Source organism: Lissotriton vulgaris, unplaced genomic scaffold (genome assembly GCF_964263255.1).
Source record: "Lissotriton vulgaris unplaced genomic scaffold, aLisVul1.2 SCAFFOLD_220, whole genome shotgun sequence".
Classification (NCBI taxonomy): Eukaryota; Metazoa; Chordata; class Amphibia; order Caudata; family Salamandridae; genus Lissotriton; species Lissotriton vulgaris.
In genome coordinates this window covers 151,025-169,479 of record NW_028248788.1, presented here as the reverse complement: position 1 = coordinate 169,479, position 18,455 = coordinate 151,025, and the positions used below count along the sequence as shown (strand labels likewise).

Genomic DNA, 18,455 nt, shown 5'->3' with positions numbered 1-18,455 from the left:
TGTTACGTCATATTTAATTCCTCTCTGGCAGTATAAAGAAGTGCCCGGAGGCACCTGTGTTGGTGTCCGTATATGTTAAATCAACCAATGTAGCAATTTGTTTTTGATAGTGCGGGAACGTGCCCTCTTTCTGCATGGTTGCCCCCACTTTTTGCTGAATTGCTGATGTGCTTTGACTGAGTGAGCCCGGGCTCCTGCTAATCAGGTACCCAGGGGCCTGTGTTCTTTCCCCAAAACTGTATTGAAACCAAAACCCAATTGGCATCTCTGGCTACAGATCAGCCCCTGGTAAATGGTACCCTAGGTACCCAGGGCATGGTGACCAGAGAAGGCTCCTAAGGGCTGCAGCACTTATTGTGCCACCCTTAGGGGCCCTGTACCCTGGCACCCACACACTGCTTTCGTAGGCTGGCTGTTATGGTGCAGAACAAAGTGAAGAGTCAACGTGGCATGCCCACAACCCACTGCCCTGGATCTGTCACCCCTCTAGTTGGATGCACTATACCTGTGGTGAGGGTACAGATGCATGAGCCCTGTACCCCTACAGTGTCAAAGTCCATTCTTAGACATTGTAAGTGATGGGACTTTGTCTGGGAGTTTGTCATTACGAACTCCACAGCACCATAATGGCTACACTGAAAACTGAGAAGTTTGGTATCAAACTTCTCAGCACATTAAACCCACACTGATGCGTGTGTGGGATTTAATGAAAAATGCACACAGTGGGCATCTTAGAGATGCCCCCTGAAAAACGACTTACAACTAGTGTCCAGGCTGAGTGGCTGCTTTCAGCTGCCACCACCAGACATATTTCTGGACCCGTGGGTCGAGAGCCTGCTGCTCTCTGGCCTGAAACAATGTACATCCTGGGACGAGGTGCTAAGCCTCCTCCCCTAGGATGGGCAGGGGGAAGCTTCAAAAACATGGCGCCTCGGTGAGCTTCCCCAGGCCACTTATCTATGCCAACTCCACCCCTCAGGTGGAGGAGGCGAGATGAAGCACAACTCTCAGTCCCCACCATCTTGTAGATGGGGGACCCAGCCAACCAGGGAGAGGCATATGTCCCCCTCCCACTGGAAGGTGGCATAATGGGGGGTGTACCCACCCCAAAGAAGGGACCCATTGGTCCCAACCGGTAACGCCCCTAAATCTAGTATTTCGGGGCACCCCTGAACCTTGCCTCCTCAGACAAGCACCGACTAAGAAGAAAAGAGGAAGAAGGACCGAAGAGCCATGCCAAAGGTAAGAAGAGGAGGACGGCCACTGACTTGGCCCCAGCCCTACCGGGCTGTCCCCACCTCGTACCTGCAGAAGCGAAATCCCGGTGTGTCCTGGAGACAGCAATCTCAAGAACCCCGAGGACCTGCTCTGCCTTTCATGGAAATGACTCTGTCTCCCATGAGCACCGGATTTGCTTACCCACAGACTCTGGCTCCGGCCAAATCCGCAAGTCAGCACCACTCTGCACCTGACGCCCACGGCCCGAGATCAAGTGGCCCAACACCACAAGGAGGTCTCCCCGGCGATCCTGACCTGAGATCTGGTGATCTCTGACCTGCCTCGAACCTCCCAGCGAAACCTGCAACCTCTTTCTGGAGACTCACCGGAACTGGTAAGAAAACCCAGACGCCTAAAGACACCCCTTCACCCGAAGCCCCACGGCCTTGGGTGGCCCAGCTGACGGTGCCCCATCATCCCCAGGCATCCCAACTTACCTCTCCAACCCGTGGTCACCTCCAGAAGATCTTTGTCCCCGAACCTGTAGTCTTTGTTGAAACTGGAGAATCCCCTTTGAAATCAACAGGGTACCCAACACCAAACCAGCAACCTGCACTCAGTTACCACTACGGGTGTACTTCAGGTGCTAACTCGGATCCCCCGTTGTCCTGAGCCTAACACCAGGAGCTTGGCTCCCACAACCCTGTGGCCTGCTCATTAGCAGCCACCAACGAGAGAACCCTTATCCCCCTTTGGATAACATTGGGCCTCAGCACTCTGCACCCGGCCGCCCTAGTGCCGCTGAGGGTGCCTTGAGAGTGCATCCTTGACCCTGGGGGGGACCCTTGTTCTAACTCCAGAAACTCAACCACAAAGACCAAGTACTTGCCTGTTAACCGATAACTTCATTTCTCGCCATAGGAATACATTGACTGTTTTTTCCTTGAAAATGTTTGTATGTGGTGTTGATTTGTAAGAAAACCTGAAAAACTACAACTGTGCAGAACTAATTTCACTTACCTTTTTCTCGGGGAAATGTGCCTGTGTGATATCTAGGTATATCACACAGAGTAGAAAAAGTAACTTTAAAAATAATCTGAAAAGTAATTTCAACATTTTAACTTAACTGAATTTAAACTAATTGCATTTGAACCTGCATTCAATTGTAAAACCCTGCATAAGATATTGCAAAGCATTTATTTCACTTACCTGTGCACGGCCTGGCTTGGTTCTAGAAATGAAGTAACCTATTAATATTTTTGATACAAACACAATTGGTCTGAGTTCAATTTTTGAGTGTGTGACATCATTTGCTGATTGAGTGTGTACAACAAATGCTTAACACTCCTCTGAAACTGCCTTACTTCTCGACCACCCTACCACAAATAGAGAGTGAGGTGCTATCTACTTTTACCTCTCTTTTACCACTGGACTCTGTGCACACTATACCTCACTGTGGTATAGTATACACAGAGCCAGCTTCCTACATAGAGGGGATGGGGTACTAGTTCTCCTTATCCCCACATATTCTTCTTTTAATAGCAAGCGTTTTGTCCAAAGAATAAATAGGATTTAGGATACCACATTGGTTTTTAATTCACTGTTTACCCGACACACCCTAAATCAGAAGTGCCTCCCTGTCTTCAGGTGTAGGCCTCAAACCCGTTTTTTGGAGAGTGAGGGATGTCTTATGATGACGCATGACACCGGTGGTGTGTGTGTACATTTTTATGTATGTCCAGCACTCCTGCTGAGCAGCGCTAAGTGGGACACTGTAACGTCACTGAATACAATTCTCGGCTAGCTCAGTTTGTGTGCATACGGTCTGTACAAGCAAATGCTAAACTCGCGGGTGCTGTGAATGCTGCCCGTGGCACAGTCTATAATTGCGCATGTGAGCAATGGGACTGCAGCGGTCTCCCTAAGTGCATACCGGGTCTTGTGTGTGCAGTCCATGCGTGGTCCTGTGAATCTAGCACCTGGCATGGCCTGCATAACCCCCGGCATGGCCAATGCAAGTACATGGTGGGTCCTCTCTGGGCAGTCCCTGATATCGCTGCATGAGCACATTTTGGATTCTGTGAGTGCAGGTCCTGGCACAGTAATGTGATGTATGTGAGATTGCTGAAGTGCATCTCATACCCAAGCTCACATGGTGACAACCATGTAAAATTAAGGGGCCATGACAGCCACCAACTGTTACAACTGTATTCCACAGCATGGTTTGCAAAGACTGGGCCATGAATCCAGCCTCTGGCGTGGTGCGTCAAAGCACATGCTGTCCCCTGTGAGTACAGTCTGTCTGTTTGTATGTGATAATCCTGACATGGACAGTAGATCAGGAACTGCTTCAAGCAGAGTGAAAACATATTTTCTTTTGCCTTGTGACCTCTTTGTTGTATTATTTATGTTACCAGGAGATGGATGACGATGGTGACCTCGGCGATGAAGAGGAGGGCTCCGTTCAACACCCTCAAGCTAGTGTCCTGTACGAAGACTTGCGCATGTCTGATGGAGAGGATGATGATGGAAGTGATGAAGAAGGCGATAACCCCTTCTCAGGTATGCTGTTTTCTTTTATGTTCTTCTGAATCCCACATGCTCTCTCATTTGGAACTAGGTTCCGGAGCGTGCTCTGGCCCCTCGCTTCACAGTGTTCCCAATCAGTTCTAGATCCTGCAGCACGCTCTGGCTCCTCTGTTCAGTGTACCGGATCAGTTCTAGGTGCTGCAGCGCACTCTGGCTCCTCTCTTCACAGTGTGCCTGATCGTTTTTGTAGCATGGATCTTTTCTGGATGCACATGCTGTGCATTATTCCGCCATCTAGTGGCTGGATCTGAAATTGTCCTTCTACTATTTTTGTGTTTGTTGTTGGTGGGAGTCGACGTACCTGCATTTGGTTCACCTTGTGATGTCGACATCTTCAGATGATTTATTTTTCGCCGTTAAGTCTGAATGTATGCAGGAGGACGGGAAGAATAAAATTATCGAAGAACCAGAGAAGAAAGATGGAAATCTACACCGAAGAGAGGGAGCTATCGAGTTAAGATATGGAGAGAAGTTCTGGGAGCAAAGCAAGGTATTTTCTTCTATGAACATGGAAAAAGCGTGTGCAGGGCGCACCTAGTACTCCTTGATGGAGAAGACACCATTCCAGTTCTGCAAAAGCTGTCATCACAAGTTTGCAAAGAAGGACCAACACTGAGTCTACAATCTGAAAGAGACACGTTAGTGATAGATTCCTTACCTTAGAATATCCCCAGGCGTCAGACTGGATCCGGAAACTTTTGCGTAGCAATACCCTTGCGCGTCGGTAGGCGTCGTCCGCGGCTCTGCGTCAGTCGTCGGCATAGTTAGCGCCGGAATGACGTCGTCGGAGTACTTAGACGCCGCCCTCACGCGCTGACGTCAGTTCTTCTTTTTTCCGTGCCAGCTAGCGCAGATCTGGAGAAGCTCTACCCCTTAGTCACTTTTTGACAAAAATTTTTGATCTTTTGATCTGTTTTTTCTAGAGTCGTTTCAATCCTACGGTGCCGGTAGGGATGCCCGGGTTCAAACCCTGCTCTAAGTGCAGCCGACTGAGGTCGGTTACCGACCCCAATCGCCGGTGCCTCCAGTGTCTAGGCCTCGACTATGACGACCGAACCCGCTCCGACTGCCGGGCCCTAACGTCTAAGGCTAGGCGGGAGCGGTCCCGCAAGCGACTTGAGCTCCGGCAGTCGGCCCCGCGCCGTCGAGGTCCTGGTCCCACAGGACGTCGAGGGACTGGTCGTGGGGTCGGAGCCCTCGTAGCTCCGAGAGTCTGCATCAGTTGTTGGGATCACAAACCTCAGGTAAGAGGCATGAGAGGTCGGAAAGACGTCATCGCTCTTCCGACCCACCCCGACGCTCGCGCAAAGCGGACGGGGGTTTGGGTGACACCACCCACGCGGCTCAGATGGAGTCCAGGGCGCCACATCCTGCCCCACACCTTCCGGTCCCTGGGCACGATGCAGCGCCTGAGGAGGTCGAGCGGTACCTCATGGCCATGAGGTCCCTCCCTCTGAGGGGCCTAGCGGGTCGAGTGCTTCGGCTCTGACGCTGCCGGGTGCTTCGGCCCCAATGCCGCCGGCGACTTCGGTCCTGGCGCTGTAGGCCCCTACTGGATCCGCTTCCGGTCGACCTCACGACCTCGCCGACGCCGGCCCCTGGGGTGTCATCCCCGGCGCCGCCTCCGGGCGATGCCATCCCCAATCCTACCCTCGATTCGGTTCCGGTGCCGGAGCGGCGCCGTTGGGCGCCGCTCTCGACGGCGTTTGGAGATTTTTATTTCCACGAACCGGCCCCATCCTTTGAACCTGAGTATCAGGTGATGGGTGACGAAGGGGATTGGGAGGGGTCTGTGTACCCTCTGGCACAGGAGTGCCAGTCTCAACAGGACTGGACATGTGAGATTGGGGATGCCAGTGAACTGGACACTTCGCCAGACACTAGTGGCTATGGAGGAGGGGGCTGCCTACAGCCTAGTGTTGACGCGGGCGGCCAAGGCCTTGAGCCTGGAGCTCCCCGCCGTGGCTGTGAGGACTAACCTCCTCACTGAGGTCCTTAAACCGCAGTCAAGCTCAGCTGAGCCTCTGCTGCCGTTTAATGAGGCCTTGTGTGACGTTCTTTTGGTCATCTGGTCCAGGCCCGCTGCAGGTCCGCCTGTGGATGGGAACGTGGCCAGACACTACCGCCCGGCTCCGGGCGACCCTTGCTTCTTGTCCACCCACCCCACCCCCGAGAGCCTTGTTATCCAGGCCTCTACCTCCCAGACCGCATTCCCGACAGCTCCGCCCGATCGGGAATACAAGAGGTATGAACAGTTCGGTAAGTAGGTGTTCTCGTCCCTGAGTTTGGGACTGCGGTCAGTCAATTCCGCATGCCTCTTTGGCCGCTACACCCACACTCTGTGGGACACGGTCGCAGACGTGCTGCCACAATGACCGGAGGTGGTCCGGGCTAAACTCGCAAAAGCCCTTGCGGAGGGTTGAGATGCGGCACGCTACTCCATCCGGTGTGGGCTGGATACCACGGACTCACTGGGCAGAGCAATGGCAACGACGGTGGCTGTTCGATGCCACGCCTGGTTGAGGACCGCCAACTTTTCGGCTGATGTCCAGGCCACACTTCTGGACATGCCGTTTGATGGCCGTCGGCTCTTTGGCGACAAGGCTGACCATGCGCTTGAGCGTTTTAAGGACTCCAGGGCCACGGCCAAGTCCTTGGGCCTCTAGGCCCCATGCCAGCAAACGGGTGCCTTTCGCCCTTTTCGTGGCCAAGGAAGGGGCGCTCCCACACGTGCCGCCAGCCACGCGCCGCAGACTAATACACAGTGCGGTGGCGGCTGTGGAAACCGCCGTGGCGGCGGTCTGGGACAACAGCGCGGCCAGTCCACACCTTCCCCTGCAGCATGTGCCTCAAAACCCTCCTAGTCCGCGCTTTCAGGCCCATGTGACTCCAGTGAGGGGCAGGGTTCGCCATCACCACTTCCACTGGCGAACTGTCACGTCGGACGCATGGTGCTGCAAATCGTCTGGAGGGGCTACTCCCTCCCCTTCGAGACGACCACTCCAGCCTTGCCACCGAATACCACTGCATGTCGGGAGATCATTTGCAACTTCTGCAAGAGGAAGTTACGGCCCTCTTGGCCAAGGGAACACTCGAGCGCGTTCCTGGGCCGGAAGAAGGGTGTGGTTGTTACTCCCACTACTTTCTGGTACCCAAGAAAGGCAAAGGGGGCCTACTCCCTTTCTTGGACCTACGGCACGTCAACGGCTTCCTCCGGAAGGAGAAGTTCAAAATGCTGACATTGGCTCAGGTCTTAGCTGCCCTGGACCCTGGATGGTAGCGTTGGACTTGCAGGACGCCTATTTCCACATCCCCGTCCTGCAGGCCCACCGGCGCTACCTGCGGTTCACGGTAGGCCTCGAGCACTTGCAGTTTACCGTGCTTCCCTTCGGCCTTACAAGCGCCCCACGAGTGTTCACGAAAGTGATGGCGGTGGTCGCAGCTCATCTGCGCAGGTTAGGGGTTTCAGTCTTCCCCTACCTCAACGACTGGTTGTTGAAAGCGGGCTCGCCCCAGACAGTCGTCAGCCACCTCCAGACAACGGCAGACCTCCTGCACCAGCTGGGGTTTTCCATCAATGTGCCGAAGTCACACCTGTGCCCCTCTCAGAAGCTCCTCTTCATCGGAGCGGTCCTCGACTCGGCGCGGTTTTGGGTTTATCCTCCCGAACAGCGGGTCCGGGATATTCAGGCTCTCATTCCACTCTTTCGGACTTTTTCCCGGGTCTCGGTCAGGTTGACGCTGCGGCTTCTGGGGCTGATGGCCTCCTGCATCCTTCTGGTGCATCACACCAGGTGGCGGATGCGGGCTCTGCAGTGGGACCTGAAGTTTCAGTGGGCCCAGCATCAGGGCAACCTGTAACCATGTCCTGATCTCAGAGGGCACTGCGAGACAACTGCAGTGGTGGCTCACGGACCGCGATTGGGTCAGCGGCAGATCCCTCTCCCTTCCCCAACCGGAGCACGTAGTTGTGATGGGCTGGGGAGGCCACATGGGAGAGGCGGAGATCAGAGGCCTCTGGTCTCCGGCGGAGTCCCAGCTCCATATCAACCTTCTGGAGCTGCGGGCGATTCGTCTAGCACTGAAGGCATTCCTCCTCTCTGTCCGGGGGAGTGTAGTGCAGGTGCTCACAGACAACACCACCACCATGTGGTACTGCAACTAACAGGGCGGGGTGGGGTCGTGGACCCTCTGCCAGGAGGCTCTGCGCCGCTGGCAGTGGCTGGAACATCAGGGCGTGACTCTGGTGGTTCAACACCTGGCAGGTTCTTTGAACGCCAGGGCGGACGAACTCAGCCGTCGGTGCATGATGGATCACGAATGGCGTCTGAACTCGGATGTGGCGCAAGGTCTCTTTCTTCAGTGGGGAGAGCCTTGTTTGGATCTATTCGCCACCGAAGAGAACGCGCAATGGCATCAGTTCTGCACATTGGAATTTACAAGGCGGCACTTGCTCGGAGGCGCTTTTCGTCGCATCTGGAGTTGCGGTCTGTTGTACGCCTTTCCGCCTATACCACTTCTGCCCAGAGTACTGAAGAAGATCAAGCGCGACCGGGCCCAAGTTATCCTTGTGGCTCCAGACTGGGCGCAAAGGTACTGGTATCCCGAGCTACTCAGTATGTCAGTCGATCCCCCGGTTCGTCTGCCTCTTCAGGAGGACCTTCTGTCGCAGCAGCAGGGGACGGTCCTCCACCCGAACCTGTCCAGTTCTCCACCTCAATGCTTGGAGATTGAGCGGCGACAGTTGAGGCTATTTGACTTGCCTCCTGAAGTCTGTAATGTCTTTCTGGCAGCCAGAGAGCTTATCTATGTCATCACGCAAATTGGGATCTAATGTCATGCGTTTAAACCACCATGTGGGCTGCTTCATGCACCCAGATATTTTCTGTTCAGCTCCCTTGTGGCACAAATCTTTCAATGGTATATTCCATTTAATTGGGAGATAGGAAATATGCTAAACCCCTTTTCTTTAAAATCGTACGGTCAACCACCATGGGTAGGAGTCCACGTACAAATGAACAAATAGAATCAAGTTGTTGCTCTATACGCGGTCCGACCACCCTACAATTGTTCCACACTTGGGTGTTCAGTGTGTGTTCAATTCGAATGCTTCATAAAATAGGACGCCACTGGTTACCTGGCAACGCCTTATGGCAGTCTTTTTTCACTTTCTAAACAACCAGATAAGAGCGAGACCACGCCCCCCGTCTCGGACTTCCTGGTTACGGGAGACGCGTAAATCCATTGCCTCGAGACCTCGTACAAGCCGCGAAATTTGGTCGGAAAGGTAAGCGTTTTAGGCGAGACCGTCGTGTCATTTAATAATCATTTGACTCCTAAGGCCCCTTAAATATTCAATAGTCCTTCTATTTCTTTCCAGATACGGGCAGTTGAATGATCCGCCCCAGCCCTTCTCTCCTCTGGAATATAAGGTAATGTACTGCCCTGTCAAATGAGATAGACACCTTTCCACAAAATAAATCCGTTCTTAACGAGTCACCCCGCTTCCACAGAATAACTACGGAACAAGTTTGGCCCTACTCGATGGCATCTGATCTGTAAACACGGCAGACAACTATAATTTATAAATGCATCTCCCTGGTTATGAGAGACGCGATGATTGATATCTTCGGGACCTCGTACAAACCTCGAATTTTCGTTTAATAGGTAAGCGTGTGACACGTGAATTCTATGTCACGTTTAAATCCCAATGGTTTTAAAGGCTTTGGAATATTCACTCAATCAATCAATCAGTGACACTTATATAGCGCGCTAACTACCCGTAGGGTCTCAAGGCGCTGGGTGGGGGGGTGCCGCTACTGCTCGAACAGCCAGGTCTTCAGCTTCTTCCTGAAGGAGAGGTGGTCTTGGGTCAGGCGCAGGTCGGTCGGGAGGGAGTTCCAGGTCTTGGCGGCCAGGTAGGAGAAGGACCTTCCTCCCGTAGTCGCTCTTCGGATGCGGGGGACGGCGGCGAGGGCGTGGTTGGCTGATCGGAGGTGGCGATTGGGAGCGTAGAAGTTGATTCGGCTGTTGAGGTAGCTCGGGCCCTGGTCGTGTAGGGCTTTGTGTGCGTGGGTGAGGAGGCGGAAGGTGATTCTTTTGTTGACGGGGAGCCAGTGGAGGTCTCTCAGATGTCCGGTGATGTGGCTGGTTCGTGGGATGTCGAGGATGAGTCTGGCTGAGGCGTTCTGGATCCGCTGGAGTCTCTTCTGGAGCTTGGCGGTGGTACCGGCGTAGAGGGCGTTGCCGTAGTCCAGTCGGCTGGTGACGAGGGCCTGGGTGACGGTCTTCCTGGTCTCGGAGGGGATCCACCAGAAGATCTTTCGTAGCATGCGTAGGATGTTGAAGCACGCCGAGGAGACGTTGTTGACTTGCCTGGTCATGGAGAGGGAGGAGTCCAGGATGAAGCCCAGGTTGCGTGCATGGTCTGTCGGTTTGGGTGTGGTGCCCAGGGCGGGAGGCCACCAGGAGTCGTTCCAGGCGGAGGGTGAAGAGCCCAGGATGAGGACCTCCGTCTTGTCAGAGTTCAGTTTCAGGCGGCTGGTCGTCATCCACTCGGCTACCTCTTTCATCCCTTCGTGCAGGTTGGCTCTGGCGGAGGCGGGGTCGTTGGTCAGGGAGAGGATCAGCTGGGTGTCGTCGGCGTAGGAGATTATGCTGAGGTTGTGTTTACGTTCACTAGCCCTCGCTTTCACTTTTTTCAGATACAGGTAGCTGAACGGTATTTCTCAGCCCCTCCTTTCCCTCCTGACAATAAGGTAAATCACTGCCATTTCGCGTGTCCGACATTATTCTAATAATTATAAACTCATTCTTACCCAGTCCTTGCTTCCACATAGATATTCTACGGAGCTACTTTGGCCACATTTGACGCCTTCTGATTTCCTATTATGGCAGGTAATTGCACTCGGTTGATCTATTGTACTCTTGGATATATGACTCATAATTAGCTGGTCAGCCCTCAGTGTATGTGTAATTTGTGTTTTTAACGTAAATGCTGAGTGGCCTATCCGCTACGGCTAACATAGGGACGCTCCAACAGACCTTCGAGACTAATGAGTTTACTATTTTCTTTCTAACCCTAGGAGGTTTGCCCAACCTTTTAATCCCCCGACCTCCCTTCACCCGTTTGTCCTGATGAAGACCCGCGTTGTAAGGGCGATCCACCCTACATACATTTAGGGTCGAAACGTAGACTGCTGCCTACTGTTATCAACTCCTATCACCAGCGGGATATATACAGCCTTTTAGGAGTTTGATTATGTTAAAAAACTGATTGATTTTTGCATATGTTGTGTGGTCCTGAACTTTGGGGACCATTCTGAAGAATATATGCATGAACTATAATGTATGGTGTCTATTTTACATACTAGTGAATACTAAGTCACAATTTCCTCTTAACCCTCACCCAGCACTCCCCTCCCTCCCTCTTTCCTATATGGGCACAAAAAATCATTGAAAAATTAAAATAATGTCTCTTTTTGATATGTTTAACCATAAAAAGGTTGATATAAGTGCATTGTGAATAAATAACATTGCATTTGTGATTCGTTCTTCCTCTTATTTTTTTTTTTTTTAATTGTTATACTTCATATTGACTGCTCTCTCTAGTCTGGGACCCCTCTGTCCATAACGTCTACTCACCCAGGTCCCTCTGACTGCATGGGTACAACCCTGTTGTTTGTAACATGGCAAGAGCTAGAGGCATACTCACCAGAGGATAGGTAGACACCTACCTTTCAGGGCCTTCACCACCGGAAGACATTGGCATATATACTAGAGTTATATAGAAGGCAGCTGATAAATATGGTGTGCAATTGGGAGAGGAAAAGTCGCAATCCTGTTTCCCGTTAGAAACTCTTCTACCCACTCGGTCAAGGAGTTAATTCTTGCCAATGCTCCCAAGTGTCTTGGACCATGGAAAAGTGGTCTTCACAGGACCAACTACATGTTAGGCGGTAGGACCCAGGGCAGAGAAGAAATACAAACATTCTTCAAAATACCCTATTTGCGTAAAGGGAACCATCCCAGCAGACTCCATGATGGCCTCTACTGCCAGGAAGAGAGCCAGCGTCCCAAGCAGCTCAGGACCTACTCCAGACAAGAAGAGCAAGAAGATGGAGCCATGGGGAGGGAAGTAGAAAGGAGTGCAGCGATCCAGTGGAGAATAGCTAACTCCAACGCATTACTGAATCGCCATGGCTATCAACATCGGGAGGATATAGTGTGAGAAAGAGAGTTTCTGTTGCAGTACCCCCCACTTTTTGCCTGATACCTGATGCACTTTTCCTTGGTGTGCCCTGGGTCTCTGCCAGCATTTCAGGTAAGCATTTCATTAAGACATTTCATGAATCACGTTCAGGTTGCATTTCCTAGGAATGGGTGAACATTTCATTAAAACAATAACCCGCTCATCTAGCAGTGAAACACTAACTAACCCCGCCTGTCGCATCAGACTCTCTGACAGGCAAAGGGGTATTTGTATTAACCTGGAGGATCCTACAAGAAGCGACTATAGTAATGCGTTTAAGTAACATATCAAACCTCTCATGGACGCTTTCCCTTAAAGGTAATACAACATATCGGCAAGTGCTTATCAGTCTAACAAGGAACTCCAAAGAACACAACCTTTAGTCATTTGTGACACGCCTTTCTTCTTGTGAATACCGGTCGGCTTGCGACCTAGATCAGATCATCAGAATACTATGGAAGCCCACCTCTGCAAGAAAATTCAGTACAGTGAAGTGAAGCTCCCTCTCATTTCAGGCTTGTAAATATGGTACCCTATGAACATTTCAGGCTTGTAAATATGGTGCACTATGAACATTTCAGGCTTGTAAATATGGTGCACTATGAACATTTCAGGCTTGTAAATATGGTGCACTATGAACAGTGTTTAATCCTCCAACCTCCAAAATCTTAAGGCACATTAGAAGGGGCCAACAGGGCCCAGTCTCAGTTAACCCCGGGGGAGGGGCGGCCTCGGGCCTCTCCCGGCCTACCGCCCTCCTCCCCAGGGGGTTACCTCACTTCTTCGGCCCTACGGGGCCCTTGCGGTGGCTTGAGGTGGAGGGATGAGCTTTCTTCCAACCGGGCTCGCACGCTGCCCGGCGCAGTGCAGGGACTGTCGCACAGCACCGGCCCGGGGCAAGGTGACACAATGCGGGGCAGAGCGGAGGGGGGCACCGGGGCTTCTCCACCACCCCTCCGCGGCGAATCCAGCTCTTCTTCGGGTGCCGGCGCTGATGAGGGGCTTGTTTGCAGCCTCCAATAGCTGCGCGGCTCTGGCGGGGCGGGGGCGGTGACGCGGTCGCGCTCCCCGTCACGTGAGATGGAACAGCTTGCCTTCAGGCCTAGGCGGCCTGGTCCACGCGATGTGGCGGCCCTCTCCTGGCACACGGGGGCCGCTGAGGGGGGAAGCAAGTGACTGGAGTGGGCTCCGCTGGGGCCGCGAGACCCGGCGCAAGGGCAGGCAGCAGCGCAGGCGGCCGGAAGCACCCCGGGCATCGAAGGAGCGGCGCCAATGCCGCGCTCGTCACATGATACCCTCAGGCGCCTCAGAGGAGCGCAAGGTACAGCGCTTGGGAGATGCTTCACAGCGCTAGGCGCGGCAGGGCAAGGAAGGCCATTTCAATAGTTTCCGATGAACAGGCAGTCTCTGGCCATAGCGCTTGAGGAGGGGACCATTTATAGCGCTTTTCAAGTGAGACAGCGAGCAATGCAGGGGGGAATGGAGGGCAGAGAGTCAGTCAGGGGGGAGACAGGTGGGGCGGTTAGACCCCAATGCAGGCAGGGGTTGCGCAGGGTCGCAAAAGACCAGTACCTGGTCGATCCCCCAGCGATCTATGGTCACAGGATAGTAGACTTCTTGGCGCTTGAATGGTTCTGCGCCCTTAGTTGCTGGTTACTTGAAGTTGCTGAGAGGGGGGGGTCGGTTCTGAGTTGAAGGCTCGATGAGTTTTTCCTCAGTCACTGCAGATGGACCCTGGGGTTCCCTACCACTGGGCCAGATCAGGGGTCTAGTTTAGGACACCTCACCCAGCTTAAGAGGCAGCACCTAAATCCTGTCACTCCCAGTAGCACAGGTTCCTCACTAGGCCCTCCCTCCTAAAACTCCTGTGTGGGTTCCCCAGGTCAGTGATGCCCCAACTGACTAGAAAGTTTCCCTCCCTTTCCTTATATAGTGGCAGTTGGCAGTGGCAGTTGGTGCCTCCCCTATTCTGGAAGTTTCCAGGAGCTTCCCTCATTCTAGCTATGGGCAGGCTGGCAGGCTGGTATGGCAACATTGTTTAAGGGTTCCAGCCAGCTCCTGGCTACTAGAGTGCGCCTAATCAGACCACGCTGCAGTAGCAGGGGTCAGTGGCAGCCATGTTGGGGGAAGAGAGCACCTGCACCCTGGCATTGATTAGCAATGGGAAGATGCCCAGAGTCCTAAAGCCAACAAAAAGTAGGTGGGAAAAATGAGGCAAGGCCAAAAATTATAGGGAAAGACCACCCTAGGGCTGACAGGTCTAACACCCATAAAGTAATAACCGCATCTCCGTGGTCATCACACCCATGGAAACACTTCCCACAGAGGATCAAAATAAAGACAATAAAACCTCCAGCCATGCACCATACACAATGTAGCGTGCTACCCACTTCAGCAAGTTCTTCCTCTCCCCACATAGAAGTAGTAAGTCCTATGTAAATCTTACTGTAAAATACAGTACAATATGGTTACAGGGGACCCCAACTTTAACACACTATGGCTTTGCAATTGATACAACCTTAGATGATGGTTCATTTGTTTATATGGTCAGTTTGGCCTCCTCACGCCTTGGGGACTTGACCCTTCACTAGGTGTGTGAAGTCCAGCTGAAAAGGTCAACAGGCGGGCCCCTATGGGCTTATGTTGGGGATGAAGCAGGCTCAATATCCTGGCCTTTTGAAATCATCAGAACAGCTCCTCGACCCATGGTCGTTTTTACTTGTTTGGGTCACCTGGGTTGGGGGGGATCTTGTGCATTGGCAAGTCACTATTCCTTGAGATCCCCAGCTTTCACCCGGCTGTGCCGTGAGCTTCCTTCCTCTGAATCAGGGCACATCCTTCCGACAGGGACAGTCCAGCTCCTTGTGTGGGCAGGTGAGTCTTCCTCCCTTCCAAGTCAAGGATCAGAGGAGGTTGTTGGACTTGGCCCGCAGGGCAGGTTCACCCCTAGACTTTTTGCCTTAATTGTGACCCTGTGTCAGTGATTTTTGGGTCTCTGCGCACTTTCCCCTGAGTCCCAGAGTGAAAGTGCGTGCGTGTAGTATGGCTGGCCTGCCCTCCCATAGGAATGCATGGGGAATGTGTGTGTCCCTGGTAGTTCCTGATGCGTGGGGAGTACAGGCTCGAGTTTAGTATGTATAAACTCGTGAGAGTGAATGCTGCAAGATGGTGTCTGCGGCATGTGTGTGTCTAGTTGGGAAGTGCTACTTCTGGACATTGAGATATGTGTGCAGTGAGGGTGCTGGAGCGTGATTGGCTGGAGCTGGCTGGCATGCCAGGCTCCAGGAAGTCTGGATGGGTCTGCCCGGTGGTGAGTGGGAGATTAGCATGAGTGATGTGTGGGAAGAGTGTACCTGTGTCCTGGATGGGCTGGGTTTTCCCCACACAATGCTGGCTCCGCCCCCCTGTGGTGTGTCTAACGACCCTAGCCTCCCCAGTGAATGAAATGGGTGGTTGGGCCATCAAGAGTGCTCCAGAACCAGCTGCGACTGGTTTTTCCCCCACCCTGCACCCTGAAACAAAGGATTTGTCAGTATAAGAAGGGGCTGTGTCCCCACTGAAAATGTTCTACTTTTGGATCCTGCCAGAGGGGGCTTTTGCTGCTGCTGGGGCCAGGAGGACCGCCACTTGGGGAGTCTCCCTGCCTGGAGACCCAGTGTGCTGGCTCTGGCCCAGCCTTGCCCCTCTGCTTGCCTCCAGCCCCTGCTGGAGCCTTGTCCTGTCCTCCAGTGCTGGGGAGCACTGAGGATTCTTTGCCTGCAGCCTGAGAGCGCGGCTCTCTGCCCTTCAGCGCTGGGAGCGCTGAAATCGCCTGCCTAGCGCTTGGAGAGCGCTGGATTTTTGCCATAGCGCTGTGTGTCCTGGAGGCGCTTGGGAGCGCCTGCCCTTCGTTACTAGCGCGGCTAGCGCTGGGTGTGCACAGCCGGTGCCCACCCGGCATCTGACTGCCCCATGTGGCGAGTTGGCGGCGCGGGTGCCACCCCGCTCCTTGCCGCGTTTATTGTGCCCAGGTCCGTTTTATTGTTGATCCACGAGGGAGCCCACTCCTCGGATCATGGGAGCCCGCCTGCCTGCCTAAGAAGCGAGCCGCCGCGCTGCCCGCGGCGACCCGGAAGTGATTGGGAGTCCGTCCAATCACAGCGCGGCCTAGGAAAGGCCGACCGGAAGTCCCGCCTTCTCAGCCGAGCCGGGAAGGGAGAAGCTGCCGGCCGGGTCCCCGAGGCTCCCCGAGTGGAGAGGAGAGCCCCGGGACGAGAGGAAAGGAGCCCCGCCGCGAGAGGAGCCGCCCTGCAGCCCAGACAGCGGGTGAGTGTGGCCGTTCTGGAGGGAGGGGCGCCGGGACACATTGTCGGTGTCCGCCCCCCCCCCCCCCCCCTGCCCCCTCGGCAGCGCAACCTCGCGCCCTCGTGTTAAAGAGCCCAGAGAGGCTCGGGGGCATTGCGTGTAGAGAGCCCAGCGAGGCTCCAACGACAGGCGCATTTCTTGTTTGGCGAGCCAGAGAGGCTCGCGAGTGCATTTACTACGAGCCCAGAGAGGCTCTGAGGGGCATTTCGTTCAAGAGCCTGCGAGGCTCTTGCAGGGCGTTTATCTTTGCTCCGGGTCCCCAGAGAGAGGGACCCCACAGCCCAGCGAGGCTGCACCTTTTGTTGCTGGAGCCCTGAGAGGCTCAGCAGCACCCTTATTTGTTTAAGAGCCTGAGAGAGGTTCACCAGTGCCACAGTGGTGGTTCTTGGAGCCCAGAGAGGCTCCAACGTTGCCCTAACTTTCCCTGCTCCAGTTGCCCAGCACTTTGTGGGCAACTGCCACGTTTAGGCCCTGACATTGGGACACCGGGACAGTCACAGGTGGTGACTTGTGAGTTTGGCGCAACTGTTATTGTTTGTACACCTCTGAATGTTAATACATCATGTGTTTTATCCTTGCACCCCTACAGGTATTGTGATTTGTAGGTGGTTGTTTTCTCCCTAGTACAGGTGGTACTAGTGAGGTCCTGTTACCAGTGATTACTGGTTGTATGCTCTACTTTTATATTGTGTACTACACTGGCTATTACTGAAGGTATTGCTTTATTACTGAAGGTATTGCTTTATTACTGAAGGTATTGCTAAAGTGCTATTACTGAAGGTATTGCTTTATTACTGAAGGTATTGCTAAAGTGCTATTACTGAAGGTATTGCTTTATTACTGAAGGTATTGCTTTATTACTGAAGGTATTGCTAAAGTGCTATTACTGAAGGTATTGCTTTATTACTGAAGGTATTGCTTTATTACTGAAGGTATTGCTAAAGGGCTATTACTGAAAGTATTGCTAAAGTGCTATTACTGAAAGTATTGCTTCTAAAAGGGCCGATACCCTTGACAGTGGTCCAAGTGGCCCTGTCCTGTACAAATATCCCTTGTAAATTCCGCCCGTGCCTGTTGGCCCAGTGTAACAAGATGTGTGTTTTATCTGATGTATATTTATTCTAATACAAAGGCTATTTTCATATAACCTTGTGTGGAGTTTTCCTTTGTGGTGGGCCTTGGGTGTTGCTGCTGGGGTGCGTGCGCAAATACTTAACTTACATCGCCTCCAAGTTTAGCCTTGACTGCTCGCGCCACGTTACCTAGAGGGCGAGTGGGGGTTGCCTTGATGTGTGACTCCCTTGCCCTGACTCTTGGAAGTGGTGATTCCTGACTGACCTCGACGCGAGTCTTGGCCGGCCAGGGTCCCGTCTCCAACAGAGGTCCTCAAATCTAGAGGAGGAATGGGAACTGCAGAAAAGCTCTGCTTGTGGTCCTGGTCTTCCTTCTTTTAGTGATATGTAAAGCGTCTGGGAGGCAGATAAGCCAAGAACAGCCTGAGGGGAGCAGTACTTATCTTTCTCTAATGGTCCAAGGTGCACTGCCGAGCCAATCCGTGACCTGTGGTTTGAAGAGGCCTGAGACCCCTCCAGTCCTCCGGGACACTTTCTCATCCTTTTGATAACCACATTTGCAGGATTCCTGCCCCGGCAGCCTCTGAGACTAGTTTGAGCTGGCTCAGCTGTGATTTGTATCTTCCATGCCTGGAGGCTCTCTTCTCAGGCGAGGTGGCCACAGTACAGGAAAGAAACAAGGTAGGGCTGGGGACACCTGTGCTAAAGAGAAAGGGACTGGTATTGCTGGACCCCTCACCGCCACTAGGACTTCAGCCTGCGCAGCTGTGGTGTTCGAGATGGGCATCACCGGCTCTTAGCACAAAGGAGACCGCCCCCTTGTGCAGCACACAAGCATGGGGTCCAGTGGAACTCAGCACCCCCACCCAGTTGTAATCAAACAAACCCACACTCCAGAGGCATCCGGCACACATGTCTGAGACATGAAAGAAGGCAAGACCCCCATTATCCCAGGCTGAGTGGAGCATTTCATTTCCCCA

General features: G+C 53.2%; 1 protein-coding gene across 3 annotated transcripts in view; it reads left to right on the top strand.

Moving 5' to 3' along the window:
• LOC147663817 (transcription initiation factor TFIID subunit 1-like) overlaps positions 1 to 18,455 on the top strand; it is a 382,030-nt gene that overhangs the window by 310,044 nt on the left and 53,531 nt on the right. For all 3 annotated transcript variants that reach the window (XM_086950182.1, XM_086950180.1, XM_086950181.1), the window contains one exon: positions 3,636 to 3,780. In XM_086950182.1, the coding sequence (XP_086806308.1) occupies positions 3,636 to 3,780 (145 nt within the window). The remainder of the gene's footprint in view (positions 1 to 3,635; positions 3,781 to 18,455) is intronic.